We start from the raw sequence: 17,090 nt of genomic DNA on the forward strand, positions 1-17,090 counted from the left end.
CCTCCTCAGCCACCTACTGTGTTGTCCCCGGGTGGCAGCTGCCCACAGCCTAACTCCCCTGCCAGGCCTGGGTGTGGCTCTCTGTCACAGAGCAGCTTGGCCACCCATCCTGAAAACCAGGGCCACACCTACCTAGTCATAAAGCTGCGTGATCCTTGGCCGAGGACACTGGCATAGGGCACAGGGTCCCTTCCAAGATTGTGTTCCCCAATACTGGCCCTGGTGAAGATGTCATCTGGGTCCCACTCTTTAGCCCTGAGACCTCAAGCTGTCCTTCAAAATCTGTCCCTCTTTCCACCAGGCACACATCCATGTGGTTAGAATGGTTCCGTTTCTGCCAGTAGAAACTGAACAGAAATGATGTGAGCCCTTGGAGACCTTGGATGAAAGACTGTGGAGCTCCTCGTCCCTTCTGTCTGTCCCTTTCTCACGAGTTGAAACAAGGACAGGCCAGTGATCTGGTTTTGACTATGACGAGGAGGACCATGTCCTAAGGAATGGAAAGAAAGTGAAGGGAGCTGGGTCCCTGGATGTCTGATGCTCACTGAGAATTCCCACCAGAAACATACATGTCTTCCATAATAAGCCATTGGCTTGTTAGGGCCTCTTTGTTATGGCAGCTTAACCTTACCCTAACCCACCTAATCACGAATGAGTAACAGTCAGGCTCAGAAAAACCTAAAATGCCCCAGCTAGGAAGGGTGTGGGTTCTTGCGCTGGTGAAGTCACTGGATTTTGCTCAAACATTTTCACTGGAAATGAAACATTTTCACTGGATTCTGTGCCACTGTTCCCGCTAGGTAGACTTCCAGTCAGGAAGAGGGAACTCAAATAATGGTGAGAGCTGGCTTTGAAGTCAGGAGTCCCGGATGCTGGCTCTGTTTCAGTTCTGGACCTTCCTTAACAAATGATCACAAACAAGATGGATAAAACAATGTTTGTTCTCCCACAGTTCTGGAGGCCAGAAGTCTGCTATGGACTTAATGTTGTGTCCTCTCAGAATTCACATGCTGAAGCTTAACCTGAAGGTGATGGCATTTGCAGTGGGGCCTTTAGGAGGTAGTTGGGTCAAGAGGAGGATGGAATTTGTGCCCTTGTAGAAGAGACATGAGGGAGATGATCTCTGTTGGGGCCCTTTGCAAACCAGGAGGAAGCCCTCACTGGGGACTGAATCAGCCGGCACCTTGATCTTGAGCTTTTTTTAGGTCTCTGGAACTATGAGAAATAAATGTTGTTTAAGCTTCCTATCCATGGGGTTTGTCTAAAACAAAGCCTGAAATCAACATGTCACATCAGCGGGGTGCTCCCTCTGAGTCTGGGTGGAATATCTCTTGTCTCTTCGTTGGTGGTGGCTGCAAGCCTCACTGCCTTCCTGGTAGCAATCTCTGCCTCTGTGCCACATGGCTTGCCCCCCCCCCCCCCCCCCGTCCCTGTGCCTCTTCTAATAAGAACTCTAGTGACAATGGCTTTAGGGCTCAGCTGAATGATCTCATCTTGACTTAATTACCTCTGCAAAGACCTGATTTCCAAATAAGTTCACGCTCGCAGGTATGGGGACTTCACCAGGTGTTTTTGGGAACACGATTCCACAGATGACACACATGCTAATTTAACCTCAAAAGAGCAAGTGGTGATCTTCCTCGTCCACAGTGTGTCCATCCTTTCCAATTCCGAGTCACTCTCTTTGGGAACATCTCATCATGGAAACGCCATCTCCAGCACCCAGCTCTAGATTTTGTTTGTTTCCACATTTTTTTTCTGCTCTGGGCTCTGGGTTTCTGGATGTTCTGAAGTGGAGAGCAAGTTTAAAGGACCTTGCAAAGTAGTCTGCATGACTCATCTAGATTTTGATAGCCCTTTCCCCCTAATTATTTATATATTTGTCTTGCCAACACCTAATTTGACAGCTGCTTTTTGTGACTCGTTTATTTTGTGGCTTCCAAAGCATTCAGCTGAATTTTCATAATGAACATTTCTCCTCGTTTGTGTACTTCTGATTTATCCATTAACGTAACATTTAATTAGATTACAAGCAATAATTACAATGACAATTGAACTGTCAAAAACACATCAGAAAACCAACAGAGCTGAATGACGTGCCACCAGCTGGTGTGGAGAGTGGGCAGGACCCAGCTGCTGGCTGCCCCTTCAAGAGAGTTCTTACTGTTGGTCAGGAGACGATTGGGAGAGGGGTCAGCTTGGATAGGTCTCATCGTAGCCTAAGGCAGTGTCCCTATGGAGCACACCTGTCTGAATTGGGGCACCTAAATGCTTTCTGGTCGGGAAGCCCCTTGCTGAGAGCTGTGACCCTAAAACCGTTTCTGGCCCCCAGCTATGATGAGCAGGATAGGCCCTCACTCAGGGCCCTGCTCCCAAGCAGGGACTTTTGGGTCTTTTAAAAATCAAGGACCAACACACCCACTGGGATAGAAATTATAAGCAAAAACAAAAACAAAAAAACCCAGACAGTAACAAGTGAGAGTGTGGAGAAACAAGAACCCTCATGCACCGCTGGTGGAAATTCAAAATGGCGCAGACACTGGGGAAAACAACTTGGTGGTTAAGCAGAGAATCATCACATGACCTAGCAATTCCACTCCCCGGTGTGCATCCAAAAGAATTGAAAACAGGCGTCCAAACAAAAATTCATACATGCTCATAGCAATACTGTGCAGGACGACTTGAAATACATCGAAAGATCCCAAGTGTCCACCATCCGTTGAATAGATAAAGTATGGTCCAGCCACACAGTGGGAAGTCCTCAGCTGTGAAAAGGAGAAGTGGGTAGATACATGCTATAATGTGGGTGAACTTTGAAAATATCATGGTAAGGGGCTGGGGTTGTGGCTCAGTGGTAGAGCACTCGCCTAGCACATGGGGAGTGCTGGGTTCGATCCTCAGCACCACATAAAAGTAAAATAAAGGTATTGTGTCCAACAACAACTAAAAACCAAAATATATGTATATATTTTTTAAATTTTTTTTAGTCGTTGAACTTTTTATTTATTTATTTATATGTGGTGCTGAGAATCGAACCCAGTGCCTCACACATGCTAGACAAGTGCTCTACCACTGAGCTACGACCCCAGCCCCAAAACAAAATATTTTCTTAAAATATTATGGTAAGTGAAAAAGGCCAGACAAAAGGACAAATACCAAATGGTTGACTCCACTTATCTGGAATATAAGAGCAAATCTATAGAGATCAGATTCATGGGGGCCAGGGCCTGGGGGAGGAGGATTGGGGAGTGACTGCTAATGGGGTTTCCGTTTGGGGAAACAAATGCACAACATTGTGAGTATATTTTTATTGTTATATAACAACTGAACAGATTTATGGGGTGCAAATGGATTTAATGCCACTGGATTTTATACTTTAACATAGCTAAAATAGTAAGTTTTACAACTTGTGCTTTATCACACCCCAAACAACAAAAACAAGAACCGGCTCATCCCCTGGGCTGGCCCAGTCCTCAGGACAGGTCTCATTGTGGTTCCTCAGAATCCTATCAGGCCGGCATGTGTCCCCAAACTTGGGGGTTCAGCAAACTTGGGAACCAGCCTGGCACCTTGTCACATACTTGTAATCCTAGACTCTCAGGAGGCTAAAGCAGGAGGATGGCAAGTTTGAGGCCAGCCTGGGCAATTTAGTGAGGCCCTGTCTCAAAATAAAATAAACTAGGATGGGGATGTAGCTCAGTGGTAGAGTAGCTCTGGGTCCAATCCACAGTACAAAAGAGAGAGGGAGAGAGAAAGAGAAAGGAAGGATGGATGGAAGGAATGAGGGAAGGGAAGGAGAAAGAGAGGGGAAAAAAGGAAAGAAAGGAAGAGAGAAAGGAAACATGGGTACCCTCGACAGAGCTTGCTCCTGTCCTTCCTCCTTGATCTACCCTTAGACTCCTGGTGCCCCAGGCTCAAAGGATTCTCTGAAGGCTCCTTCCCTCCATGTCTCTTCCTGGGACCCAGCTTGCTGAAGGCGGTCCCTGCCTCAGTCACTGCTTCCCCAGAACCCCCACCCACCTACCCCAGCCCAGCCCATCAGCCCTGGGCTCGCCCTTCGGGGTGGCCACTTTGTGCCCTGATCATTACATTCACACGAGTGGCTGGTGCCCTTTGGGGCTGTGGTCCACTCTCCTGCTGTAATCCTGCTGTAAGACTTTGCAGACTCCTGATCCTGACCTTGATGACAGCCCCTGCACTGGCTGCTTTGCTCTCTCCCCTGTCCCCACCTCGGCCAGGACCTGAGCTCTCAGGGGGCTGCCTAGGGCAGACCAGTGGCAAAGTCTCTGCCTTCCATTTGGACCTAGGCAGCGTCTGGAACATTTATCTTCACCCACTCAGGGGCAGTAGGTATCCGCTTAGGCAGGCAGGGAAAGCACCCTGCTGCTTGGCCTCTCTTCTGCCCCGACCTGCTGGCCCAGGCATGAGCTGGAGGTGGTGCAGACCTGGGAAGGGACTGGCTTGCCATCTGCTCCCTCCCCCACCCCAGCAATGAAGGGGAGAGAAGCAGGAGCTCGGGCCTACCTACTATGATGCCCACCCTAGGTGGGTGCCCCAGCTAGTTTTCACCAGCCTCCTTGGGTCCCTGAGAGCCCCCATCCCTGTCCTCACCTGCCTTGGCCCAGTGCACAATGAAGCAGGGTGGCAGGGTTTTTTCCAGAACGACTTGGAGGGACAGAAGGGGCTGGGTGGCAGTCTGGAGTTTCATCCAAATGATGAACTCATTGGTGCTTCTGTCACCAAGAGCTTTGAGAAATGGACAGGGCCCAGGCCTCTCTTGACCCTGAGCCTGTCTGGCGGTATCTGCAGGGGTTGCTGGGCTAGAGGGAAAGGCAGGAGGCCATGTTGAGAGGTGGAGCTGGGATGACCTGGGGACACTGGGGGCACTTGAAGCCTGTGCTGTATAGGCTCCAGATCCTATGGCCAACTCATCTCTGAATGCTGTTTGTCTACAGATTGGAAAACAGAAAAATGTCCCTGGGGAAGGTACTGGAGGAGGCAGTGGGTCAGAGAGGGTAACCTTGCAAAGTGTCCTGTACCACTGTGCAGGCAGTGTGAAGCCACCTTGGGTTTTCATCCAGACATGCCACTGCTGGGTGCCCTGGGCAGGTCTCTTGACCTCTCTGGGCTTCACTTCTGCCACCTGTTAAATGGGGGATAATAGCATCTCCTTTGCAGGGCAATAGGAAGAATAGATGAGATTCATGTGTGTGACCGGATGCTCCAAAACACAGTGCTGCTCAGGATTGCTGGGGATGAGCTGTATAGAGCACCTGCTCTGTTTGGGCCCACTGGGCAGATGAGTTGGGAGCTGGGGCTGGATGAGATGACCATGAGACACCTCTGAGCTGGAGGCCAGCGGCTCCCTCACAGGGTTAGATGGCCTGGGGTGCAGAGAGGGCTGCCATGGCTTCTGGGGGCCTGGGCTACGTGGTTTGAAGCTCAGCATCATTTTAGAGAGTGGAGGGGTGGGAGGTGGGAGGAGGCGAGGAAGAGATGCCAGACACTCAGAGCCGGGATTGCTCCTGCCAGCTGGCCTCAGCTGCTGGACACTGGCTGGGCCAGCCGTGGCGGGTCACATCTTCATGTGGGACGTGTTTCAGATCAATCCAAAACCCTGTGGCCTCCTCAGCCCTCTGGCCCCAGACCTGCCTCGTCAGTCCTGGCCTCCCAGCCCAAGGCCCCCAGGACTCCAGTCACCTGAGGGCCAGAAGGAGCCCTGGACTTGGAGCCAGAAGGCTTCCATCTCAGGGGGTCACTAGGCCTCAATTTCTTCAGCTGCAAAATGGGCTGGTTCCTACCTCCCTGGCTAGTTGAAGACTAGGCGAGACACGCTATGAAGGATTTTGTGGATTGCAAAACCCGTCTACCAATGGCCCTGATTAACCTCCCTCCCTAATACTTGATTTCCCCAGATCTGGCCTGCTCCTCAGTCCTGGCCCCAGGGCGGCCAGCACAGGGACCTAGAAGGGACAATGAAGACCTCAGGGAGGGGTTTGTGCTGTCTGTCAGGGAGGGGGAGCTGAACTGGAAGAATAGTGTGTCCGTTCTATGACTATGAGCAGGGTCTCAAGGAGAAATGGGCTCAGGTGTGGGTACATTCAGGGCGCATCGACCCCTGGGTGTGGTGTGGAGAAAAATTCTTCAGGGCGTAAGGGAGGGGCCTGAACTTAGGACTTGGGGAGACTCCAGTGACCTCCATCCTGCTGCTGCTGTGAGGGGTGCCACACCCTGCTCACTCCCATGGGGCCTTCCCCGGCCCACAAGCCAAACCTTGGAGCAGAGTGGCCTGGTCTGGGCCTGCATTAACCCTGAAGCCCGGAACACACCTGCTGCAGATGGGTGAAGCTCTGGGCTTCCGGCCCTGGCATGGGGGCTGCAGATCTTTGGGGCTCAGATGTTCCCCACTGTGCCCTAAAGCAGCACCCCCCCCCCCATACAGTCTCTGGATGGGAGGGCCCAGGCTCCTCTGGACCAGCCCTGCCTGCTGGGCTTTTCTGCCCATGGCCAGGCCCCATGGCCTTCCAAGGTCAGGGGCTCTGAGAGGTGTCCCCAGCATCCATTCTGGATGGCTGCTCCCCTCTCCCCTCCCATAGGGTCCAACACTGAGAGAAGCCCATAGAAGGTTCCCCGACAGCTGGGGCAACCAGGGGCCCAAGCAGGAAGGGGCTAGTCTGTGCAGCCCTCTCAGGCTCTCATCCTTGGGAGGTTCCCCCATCCCGCCCACATCCGGGGAAAGCTCTGCTTCCTCACTGCCGCACTGTGTGAAAGGCAAGTTGAGAACCCCGTCTCCACAGCTCAGCTGTGGCTGTTGACACTCACTAGTCAGCCTGGTCCCTCCTGTCAGCCAGCAGGGCTACTCCCTGCAGGGCACCCCACCTCACACCCTAAATTGCTCTGGGAGCCATTGGCCCATCCCTGTCCTGGGACTCCTGAGTCTCCCTGTCCCTATCTCTCTACTTAAGGGCACAGAGCTTGGGGAACTGGCAGAACAGGGCACCCCATATGTACTTCAAGGACACCCTAGCAATTCCCACAGGGCCTCCCCACCCGCTGCAGGAGCGGCCGACTCCGGGCACCACAGTTAAATTAGTCTGATGCCCCAGCTTCCTACCTCCGCTGCCTGCTCCCCAGATCTGCTCCTCCCTGGGGCTGGACCCTCTCCTGTAGGGTCCCGTGGCCATGCCTTTGTTCCACCTGTCCCCTGCCATCGCAAGGTTTCCCAACCTTACTGATCATGTCCTTTCCCTCCCTGATTCACCTCCTTACTAAGAGCAGGCCAGATCCATCTCCTTCCAAGTCCCCACCCCTGCCCCTCCAGCAGCCCTGAGCGATGATCAGGGTTTCCCGGCATCTGCGTCTCTCAGGCACCCTCTCTCCCCTGTCCCTGGCAGAGTCCAGGCTTTCACAGATGCTGGTTGAAAAGATAAATATTATTATTTACACTAGCCACCCCCGCAGTGGGCACCTCTGCCTCCCCACTGCAGAGCCCTGCCCTAGCTGCCCAGTCCCCTAGGCACGGGGGTCCAGTGTGGGGGTGGGCCAGTCCACACTCTGGAGGCAGGTAAGCCATTTGTCCTGCTCTAGAGCACTCAGGCAGAGAGGGGCCCTTCTCCCTTTGCTCAGTGGGTGACCCTGCCCCAGAGGCAGTCCCGAAGCCAGCAGCTGTAGGCCCCAAGGGCTCTCTCCCTCCTCAAAAGGAGACTGGCCTTGGCTGGGGCACACCCTGGTTCTTGTTCACAGGCCACTCCACCCCCCTGCCCCCATCTTCTCACAGATGGGAGACTCCCAGGGGCAGCAAGTGGCAGGAGTCAGGACAAGGACACTGTCAGTGGGGAAGAGAGGGGAAGCCGGAGAGTCCCACAGGTAGTAAGTGTCCAAGGGTGCAAGCAGCAAGGCAGGGCATTTTTGGTGGCAGCGCCACAGTGCCGATGACATTCTGGTGGCTTGGGTTTGGTTTCTAGTGATGTGGCCCAATATCTGATGATGTGATCCAATTTCTAATGATACACCCAGGGCTCCAGACCAAACGACATGACCTTGGTTCTCAGTGGTAGGCTAATGCTTGGAGGCATGATGGTGAATAGATGTGTCATGAGAGTTTCCCAGGATGCCCTGGGCAGTGAATGCCTCCCCAGTTTGCTGAGGACCCCAGCTCTCCAGTGGGCTGGCCATTTTGTGCTCTGAGACAAGATAGCTCTTGGGGAGCCCCATGTGCTGCTGAGGGCTTTCCTGCTTCCCATTTCCATTCCAGTGTCGTTCTTCAGGGAGAACTGGGCCCAGCCCAGCCCAGTCCTATAGGCCGCTGTCCACTCAGAAGCCTAGAACAACTGCTGGGTGGAGGGGCCCTCCCGGGCTCTCAGGGGCCACAGCTCCGGGTGGGGAGGGAGTGGGAAAGTGCCGGTAGCCTCCACAGACAGGGGCCATCATCCTCCCAGCCACAGATGTCAGGGGGCCGCTCCATGGCCTGCAGCTCAGACAGCCGTGGACTGCTTGATGCTGTGGAAGCTGACGCGGGTCGGGGAGGTAGGGATGGACATGGCGCGGGCCACACGGGCACGGATGGAGTGCTTGTCCTGCCACCGGTGCCACCTCTTCCGGATGGCAGAGCGGACCTGTGGGAACAGAGCAGAGCATGATGTCTGGTCTGACTGGGGGCTCAGGATCCCCTCACACAAGCACAGGTGGAAACATTCATGTCGCTAACGTTCTCACGGCCATGTTTGTTGGGAGACTTCTCTCAAGTTAGGAAAGAACACCTTTTCTTAATTGGCATCAAGGTGCCACCTGGCCTTTGCCATGCAAAATCCCTCCCCTCAGCCCTGTGACACCCCTCCCCCCGCCCACTGTACTCCCCCCCCCAAACCCTGCCCCAGGGCTTCCTGGCCCAGCTTTCTGCCCCCCAATGCCAATGCCTAAGGACAGGGTGCCTTGGACACACAGGGCATGGCAGGCCCTCGGGGGCTCTGAGCAGCATCCTACTGGGACCTGGGAGCAGGAAGCCAGCCCTGGGGCAGGAGGAAGCGGAGGGGGGCCAGTCTCCAGCCCCCGTGGACCTCAGCATCCTGAGCCCAGCTCTGACTCGGGTTCTCACCTCGCTGTTGAGGAAACAGTAGAACACAGACACGAAGAAGCCCTGGGGGGACAGGGGGACGTCAGAGGCCTGGGCAGGGGTAGGGGGCCCACCCAGACTCCAGGCTGCCCCCAGCTCTGCCCCTCCTCCCAGGAGAATCCCCACCGGAGCAGGTGCCGCTGAGGGCCCTCCAGCGCTGGGGCGAGGGGAGGGCCCGTACCTGGAAGGATTCCAGGAAGGAGTTGAAGTAGATGAAGACGACCCGAGAGACCTCGTCCTCCCCGGGGTTGACAAAGAAGAGCATGTAGGTGATCCCCAGGAGGGGCAGCAGCACCAGAGTAGCCTTCACAGCCTTCCTGGGGTAGGGGGTGGGGACCCAGAGTCACAGCCTGTCCAGGAGGGAGCTGGGCCTCTGGCTGGGGTGGGAGGTGGCAGGTCTCAGGAGAGACCTGCTCAGAGGCTGGCACTCTGAAGCCCCTGGGTGGGGAGGGGACTGGTACCTGTACTGAATGGTCTCAGATGTGGTGGATGCCCGGAGTTTGGTCATGAGGATGCGGACGATGTTGAAAAGGAAGATGAAGTTGATCTGCAAGTTGAGCACACGGATGGAGACGGGGGGGGGGGGGGCATGGATGTGTGCAGGATGTCGTGGTGGGTGGAGGGGACAGCTTAGGTCCCCAGCCTTCTCAATTCTGGCCTCATTGTCCCCCACTGCTCTCCTTCCCCCTCATTAACACCCACATAGTCCTGGCCTGGGCTCCTCTGAGTGGTCCCCATCTCTGGGCAGAGGGTCCTCTCTGTCCACAGCAGGTACTGACTGCCCCTTCCCACTGTGCCCTGTCCAGCCCCCCGCCAAGGTTCTTACCAACAGGACCAAGATCATGGGGCCCTGGTAGATGTAGTCGGTGTACACCCCAGGCTTTTTGCCAAACCAGCACCTAGAAGGTCACAGAGGAAGGGGGGGTGGTGGCGTCATCTGGATCCACTTCAGTGGCACAGGGAAGGGTAGTGCTTGGCCAGGGCAGGACTGGGGCTGGCAGTCAGGATGTGGGTGCCCCAATTCCAATCCTGACAGAAGATCAAGCCAGTTGACTGCAGTGCCTCAGTTATCCCACCTGCAGTGTGGACAGCAGCCTCTGTTTGAGATGGAAAGTGATAGCAGACCCTGGCAGGGAGGGACGGTGGAGAAGACCACTGAGTGCCCAGGAACAGGCTGGGGCCCAACAGAGCACTGCTTCCTCTGTTCCTCCTTGTGGTCCCCTGGTGGTGGCTGCGGCTGAGCATGGTGCTATTGAAACAGGCACTGACAGTTAGAATCTGTCTGAATTTTTTTTTTTAAAAAACTTCAATTCCTCAGGGGCACTTAATATTAATAACCAACATCCCCAGCCATCTTTATTTCCTGAGACAGGGTCTCTCTAAGTTGCTTAGGGCCTGGCTAAATTGCTGAGGCTGGCTTTGAAGTGCGATCCTTCTTCTTCCTCAGCCTCCAGAGTTGCTGGGATTGCAGGCGTGTGTCATTGTGCCAGGCTCTATCTGAATTATTTAAATTGCAACAAGAATGACCTTAATGGGGACAATTTCACAGGAACTACCTGTTTGCAAGAGACAAAACTGCTTTGCATTTTCCTGAGTTGCCCTCCAGCAAGTTCCAGGGAGTGGGTGGGACAAACTGGAAGCCCTATGTCCTTGTGGGCAGAGACCCACAGTGGCTAGACTTCATCTTGCTCCCATAAAACAGAAATTGAGATCTTATGTGAAACCTGTTGATTTTTAAAGGTGGCTACAAAATCAAGTTTTTGAACAGCACCACGCAAGCCAAACCCAGCTGTCGGAGGGCCAGGTCTTCTGGTTTGCTAGTTCTTTCTGATGTCTCCAACTCCCATTCTTTCTGTTGCAGTGTCTATATTTGGCCAGCAGGTGGAGCTTCAGAACCACTGAGACCCACTTTCTTCTCCATTCCAAGTCTCCTTATCCTTTTCCCAGCAAGGGAGGGTGTGCTGGCTTCCTCTGTGGCCGAGGGCAGCAGGAGGCACCTGGAGCCTGGTCAGATGGTCAGTGGATCCTGAAAATGCTTTGTTGGCAACAATTCTGTCTTCTTCCCCTCACCAGTTTGATCCACCCGCCTTTTCTGCCTCTTTCTCCATCTTAGCTGCCCATTGGAACCACTGAGCAGTTAAAAAAAACCCTGGTGCCCAGGTCACAACTCAGACCAACGACATCCTTCTCTCTGTGGTCAGCCCAGGAATCAGCGCTTTTTAGAGTTTCCAGGTGATTCTCCATGAGACACAGCTATCTAGTTTTCTCCATGCAACAGCGGAAGTCTAGTTCAGGGGTGACTGGGAACAAGAGTCTCCAAAGCTTCAGAGCTGGAAAGAGCCTCTGAGGCCATCTGGACCAATCTCCAATAAATCCATGGAATCTTTGTTAAAACAAGTGTTAATCAAAACATTAACATAGCATACACTAACACGCTAGGCTCTATTTCTACATGCTTACTATGTATCACACATGCTAGTCCTACCAGGACCCTTTGAGGTAGGCACTGTTAGTGGGATGCCCATTTTGCAGATGAGGAAACTGAGGCACAGAGCAGTAATTATTCCAAGGTCATATACCTATGTTTACTGGTGGAGCCAACATTCAGAACCTGGGAAGCTTGGCTCTAGAGACGTTCTTGTTAAAGCGCAAGAGGAATGAAGGAGCCCAGAGGCTGCTGCCTCTCCAGCCACCTCTGACAGAGCACTTGGAGGGACACTTGGATTGAATCCAGCCCCCAACTCTCTGCTTTTATAGATGCAGAAGCCAGGGTCTGGCAGGGAGGCAGAATGACCCAGGGTCCTCGGGGAGGGTCTGATGGAGCTAGGCTGGGAGCCTGGACCTCAGGGCTTGGGGAGGGGAGGCAGGTGACTTACTTCTCATTGTCGTAGTACAGCTTTCCAATGGCCCAGGCCACAATGATGGGGAAAGGCACACCTGAGGAAGAGACAGGCAGTCACAGAGCCCTTCAGGGGAACCTGGGGAGGGGGGATGCTGGGTCTGGAGGACCCCAGTGCAGCCCAGGGCCTAGAGTGGGGTGGGGTTACCAGGGGTTGAGCATGAGCTCACACACCTTCATGATGGTCCTGTTGTCTCCCCCCCCAGGAGGGTGCACACCCCACCATCCAACCTGGCCTCCAGCTCCCAGGCCCCGGCCGCTGGCCTGACTCCAGGTGAGGAGGGGGCGGCAGGGCTTGCAGCATCTGGCCTGGGGCGGGGGCCGCCCCGCTCACCCCAGCCAATGCAGATGAACATCCACTTGCGCAGCCGGTCGGTGGAGTAGGTGAGCACAATGGCCGTGTGCAGGTAGCAGCCCTCGCCAAACATCCAGAAGAAGTTGGTCACGTGGAAATAGTTGTACGCAGCTGTCACCAACCTGCACCAGCCCTGACCACCCCCCCCAAAGACAGGTGAGGATGAGTGGGGTGGGGGCAGTGACAGCACCCCACCCGGACCTGGGGTCTCCTCAGGATCCCACTCCTGTTCTGTGGGCACGAGGCCTGGCCTGGGCCCCTCCTCTGATCCTGGGCTTGTCCCCATGCTGGCTCCCCCTGCCAGGACACACCACATTGCTCTGGTGGACCTCGGGGCTCATGGTGAGCTGGACCACGAACCACGTGGCGTTGCGCAGGATGAAGGCCGAGATGAGATTCCAGTGGATGATGTTTCTCAGGCACCGGATACTCCTGGGACAGCAGGGGCAGGCAGATGACCAGAATGACAAGAGGAGAGAGAGAATGAGGGACAGGCCGCCAGCCTCATGGCAGTCCAGATGTGTGGCTGGGGAAACTGAGGCTCAGAGAGAGTGGGCTGGCTGGCTGTCACAGAGAGAGGAGGCAGCAAGCTTCTTTCCATGCCCTGTGGGGCCCTTCCTGACTGTGACCACCCAAACGTGAGCTCCTGGGCAGGGCAGGGCATGCTCTGTGGACCGGGCTCACTGTGGGTGCCCCTTTCCCTGGCAGGTGCCCCTCCACTCCAGCCCTTTCAGGATTGAGAGTAGAGGGTCAGCAAATACGACAGGCCTCCGAGGGAAGCCCCCGCTGCTCCCCACCTGCCCCCACTCCACGGCCGTGGCTCATTTGAAACTAAAGAGGGGAGGTCACTCCTGGCACCCCACCTCCAGGGCTCCACCTGCCCAGTCTCCAGAAATGGGTACAGACCCGCCAAGGTGTGGGCGACACAGGGAAGCCTGGGCTTTGTCCCTCCTCACTGCCCCCTTCAGTAGTTTCTGTAGAGGGACAGGCCACCAGGACAGGCTCTTCCTGAAGCTCCAAGACCCCCAAGACCCCCATGTATGCCACCCTCTTCCCACTGAAGGCAGAGGCAATGCCCCCTTCCCAGAAGCCCAGGGCTGCCCTGCATCCTATTTCCCCTGCCCTGCTCGAGGACCCAGGGACAGCAGCAGGCAGTGCCAGGGTCTTCTCACCTGAGTCGCAAAAAGAGGAAAAAGGCCACCAGGAGGGCCACCAGGGAGATGCAGTGGCCCAGGTAGTTGATGATGACGGCGACGTGGTAGTGCACTTTGCTCTTCTTCTGAAGCAGAAGAGAGGGGCGGAGGTGAGGCTCCTGCATAGCCATGCCCCTGCACCCGCTGGACAAAGCGCTCAGGGCAGCGGGGACAGAGTGGGCAGAAATGCTGGGGTGCCCCCTCCCCAGGCCCTCCTGGGTGTTGAGCACTGCTCTGGAGCAGCACTGTCCAGCTGAAGCCAGTCTTCCCTGAATCCCAGGCTCTGCCTACTGCTTTGTGCTGTTGGGAAAATCTGGGTTAAATGGCATCTCTACATAACACCCCGGGAATGCCGCCCACAGTGAGCTCCAAGCTCACACCTGTCCACGCTGCCATCTTGTCCTAACACCTGGTGGCCCTGGTGGGTGCAGAGACCTCAGCTCTCCAAGACCTCTTTCCTCCACCCATTTTTGTATTGTGTCACTATCTTCCTGGTCACTCCTAAGTCTCTCTGTAGCTGCGGCCAGCTCTTATTTGCCAGGAGAGGGGTGAGAGCACTGTGGATCAGAATCGTTAGCAACCAAGGAAACCTGTCTAGGTTCCTTGGCTCCCTTCCTAGGGCCTTCCCTCTCCCTGGCCCAGGGCTTCTCAAAGTGAACGGGATCTCTCAAATTCCCTAATTTTATTTTTTAATTAATTTAACATACAGAAGGAAACTACTGCCCCCATCCTTCCAGTAATCTTAAGCTCCAAGAACAGGAAGTCTTAGCAGTCACAGAGGGGTTTCATGTCTGTTATGTTCTCAGACCCTCAAGGTGACCCCAAGGGAAGGGTCAGAGGGGCACCTGTAACTTCTTTTATAGAAAGAGCCCCAGAAGTACGTGAGCTCCCTCCAGGTCGCCCCACTCCAACCTCCAAACTGCCTCATACCTGCGCATGCAGATCAAGGGGCTAAGACTATGAACAGGTTCCCGCCCTACAACGAGGGACTGGCTGGTGCCCAGGGCTCACTCTCTGCCCTGCTGAGGGCACAGCCCCCACTCACCCTTTTCTGGGTCCCAGGAATGTAGGGCCTAGAAACCCAGAGCCTGGCACACAGCTGGGCTCCATGATTATGAGGAAGGAACAGGGGAGACGGAAGCAGGCGGCTTGGAGAGAGGGTCCCTGCTGGCATCCCCCTCCTTTACCCTTTTCTGGTCTGGGGTGGGGCTAGGGGATTAAGACGCACAGGAACTGGCCATATGCAAACCCGAGAAAGGACAGGCTGGCAGAGGCCCTGCTCACCCTTTCAGAGCACCGCAGAGCTCCTGGCTCTTCACGGACTTTCCTGTCAGAAGTACAGGATCCACGGATGTCAGAGCTGCTCCAAGGCAGCAGCCCCACCCATTCTCCAGATGAAGAAACCGAGGCCCAAACACACACAAGAAGGGACACCTAGCAGGCATCCCAGAGGGGCCATGCCCTCCCGCCCACGCTTCCCCTCCCTCGGCACCCCTTCCAAAGAGACATCCTCCCATGGAGCTCACGGGGCCAGGAAGGAACTTGTTTTTAGGGTAGAGGTTTTCAAGGACATGCCACGAAATCACATTAGCAACTCCAGCCTCAAAAGGGCTGGGACCCATGGACGTGTACGTGGAGGCAGGGCAGGAGAGACAGAGGGACAAGGTGGGGACAAAGAGGGGGCCTGAGCCACCACTGCAGATGCAGAGGTCTCTAAGCGCCTCTGGCAGATGCCACAACCCTGAGGCTCCAGAATACACACACACATCAGAGCCTGTCTACAGCTGGGACTTAATTTCCTTTTATTAAAATTTCCACAAATCCATGCTGAGAAGCCCCTGGGTAATGACAACATCTGCAGAGCCACAAACAGCAGGACATCCTGGCTTCACTCACAAGGCCCAGGTGGGACAAGTGAGCAGAGTCACAGGGAGCCCATCTGTTAGGGGCCCTGCCTCTGCCCATCAGGGCAGGCCTAGATTGTTTGGTTTGGGGTAGGGAGGAGTCATTTATTAAGCACCTACTGGATGCTGAGCACTGAGCCAGGCACCTCTCCAATGTCATTGCTTTTCTTTCTCACAACTGGGCTCAGAGACTGGTCATTGCATCCTTGTTTTCCCATCGAAGAGACTGGATGACCGGCCCAAGCTACTCAGCCAGCAATTTAAACTTGACTTTGTGCATTTCTTGGGGGACAAGCAGGGATGGACAACCGAGGTGCTGTCTGGGGAGCTCTCCTTCATGCTGGGCCCAGAATCCTCTGAGGGCTTTTGCAGCGGGCGCGGGAGCTCCCGAGTGTTCTTCAAGCGGGCTGAAAAGTGATAACAGGGACCATTCCAGGGGGACAGAGGTTCCATGTGACTTCCTGAGATGTGTCTGGCTGAGTTCAAGCCACCTCTAGCCTGATACAAGTGAGAAACAGCTGGAGAAGATGGCTAGAGGGACAGCAGTGTCATTAAGAGAGGGCCAGAGATACTCGACAGAGGACCACTGTTGAGATATGGATGTGTCCCACAAAGTTCATGGGTTGGGAACTTGAGCCCCAGGGCAGAGGGGTTTGAGGTGGGACCTATCAGAGGTGTCAGGAGCTGAGGGCATCACCCTCGTGAATGGGTTGCTGCTGTCATCGTGGGAATGGGTGCTTCCTACAAGGGGCGAGTGTGGGCCCCACCTGCTTCCTCTACCCTCTTTGCCCTCCCATCAGGAGATGATGCAGCTAGAAGGCCTTTAAAGGTGCCAGTCCCCCATCTGGATCTCCCAGCTTCCAGAACCATGACATTTCTGTTCATTATACACTACCCAGTCTCGGGTATGTGTCTCAGGAGCACAAAACAGACTAAGACAGTCGCAAACACTCTGAAAGACCAATCTTTCCAGTTGACACACGGACAGAACAGCCAGAGACACCTAGAAACTTCCACCACCAACAAGAAATTTGGCCAGCACGGTCCTGAGCTGACTGCTCCTTGAGAGACACTCAACAACACCCTGAGAGATGGCTAGTGACCCTCCCCCAAGAAAAAGCCAGTGATACCCTGAGAGGTGGCCAATGACACCTGAATGACACCTGAGGAGAATAACCAGCAACATCCCAAGGGACAGCCAATGACCCTCCAAGAGATGACCAGGGACACCCAGACACAGTGACTGCTTCAGGGACAGCCACCAAGAACTGCAGAAGCAGCTGGATGTCCAAAGGACATGGGAAAAGCCAACCACAGGGGGCTGACCAGCACTCTGTCGCATCCAGTTTGCATACCTAAGAATAGCAGGTTCCCTGAGGCAGGTGACACAGAGGGGCACTGGGCAGAGACCACTGTGCTATGCCCTCCATGACCAGAATCTCACAAGCAATTACTGCTTGTTTGATTTTGAGCAGAGTCTCCAAGACACTATCTAGTCCAAAATGGTGGTGGTGTCAGACCGGTCCCTATGCCTGACCGGATGGCAGCAAGGAGGATTCCACGCTCCCTCCACTCACCCTGGCCTCATCTCTTCATCTCTGCCCACCCACATTGTCTCTTCCTCTCC

General features: G+C 54.8%; 1 protein-coding gene across 1 annotated transcript in view; it reads right to left on the reverse strand.

The window, feature by feature from the left end:
- Positions 1–6,609: 6,609 nt before the first annotated feature.
- The window catches only part of Crhr1 (corticotropin releasing hormone receptor 1), a 45,001-nt gene continuing 34,520 nt past the window's right edge, over positions 6,610–17,090 (reverse strand). Inside the window, exons 5-13 of the mRNA XM_046421225.2 lie at positions 13,539–13,645; positions 12,678–12,798; positions 12,346–12,499; positions 11,989–12,049; positions 9,939–10,011; positions 9,574–9,659; positions 9,294–9,429; positions 9,095–9,136; positions 6,610–8,615 (exon numbers count right to left, since the gene is read on the reverse strand). Of these exons, the coding sequence (XP_046277181.1) occupies positions 8,475–8,615; positions 9,095–9,136; positions 9,294–9,429; positions 9,574–9,659; positions 9,939–10,011; positions 11,989–12,049; positions 12,346–12,499; positions 12,678–12,798; positions 13,539–13,645 (921 nt within the window). The 3' untranslated portion in view covers positions 6,610–8,474. The remainder of the gene's footprint in view (positions 8,616–9,094; positions 9,137–9,293; positions 9,430–9,573; positions 9,660–9,938; positions 10,012–11,988; positions 12,050–12,345; positions 12,500–12,677; positions 12,799–13,538; positions 13,646–17,090) is intronic.

The sequence above is a fragment of the Marmota monax genome, unplaced genomic scaffold, assembly GCF_021218885.2.
Source record: "Marmota monax isolate L192 unplaced genomic scaffold, Marmota_monax_Labrador192_F-V1.1 WCK01_AAM20220418_F8-fsc00322, whole genome shotgun sequence".
NCBI lineage: Eukaryota > Metazoa > Chordata > Mammalia > Rodentia > Sciuridae > Marmota > Marmota monax.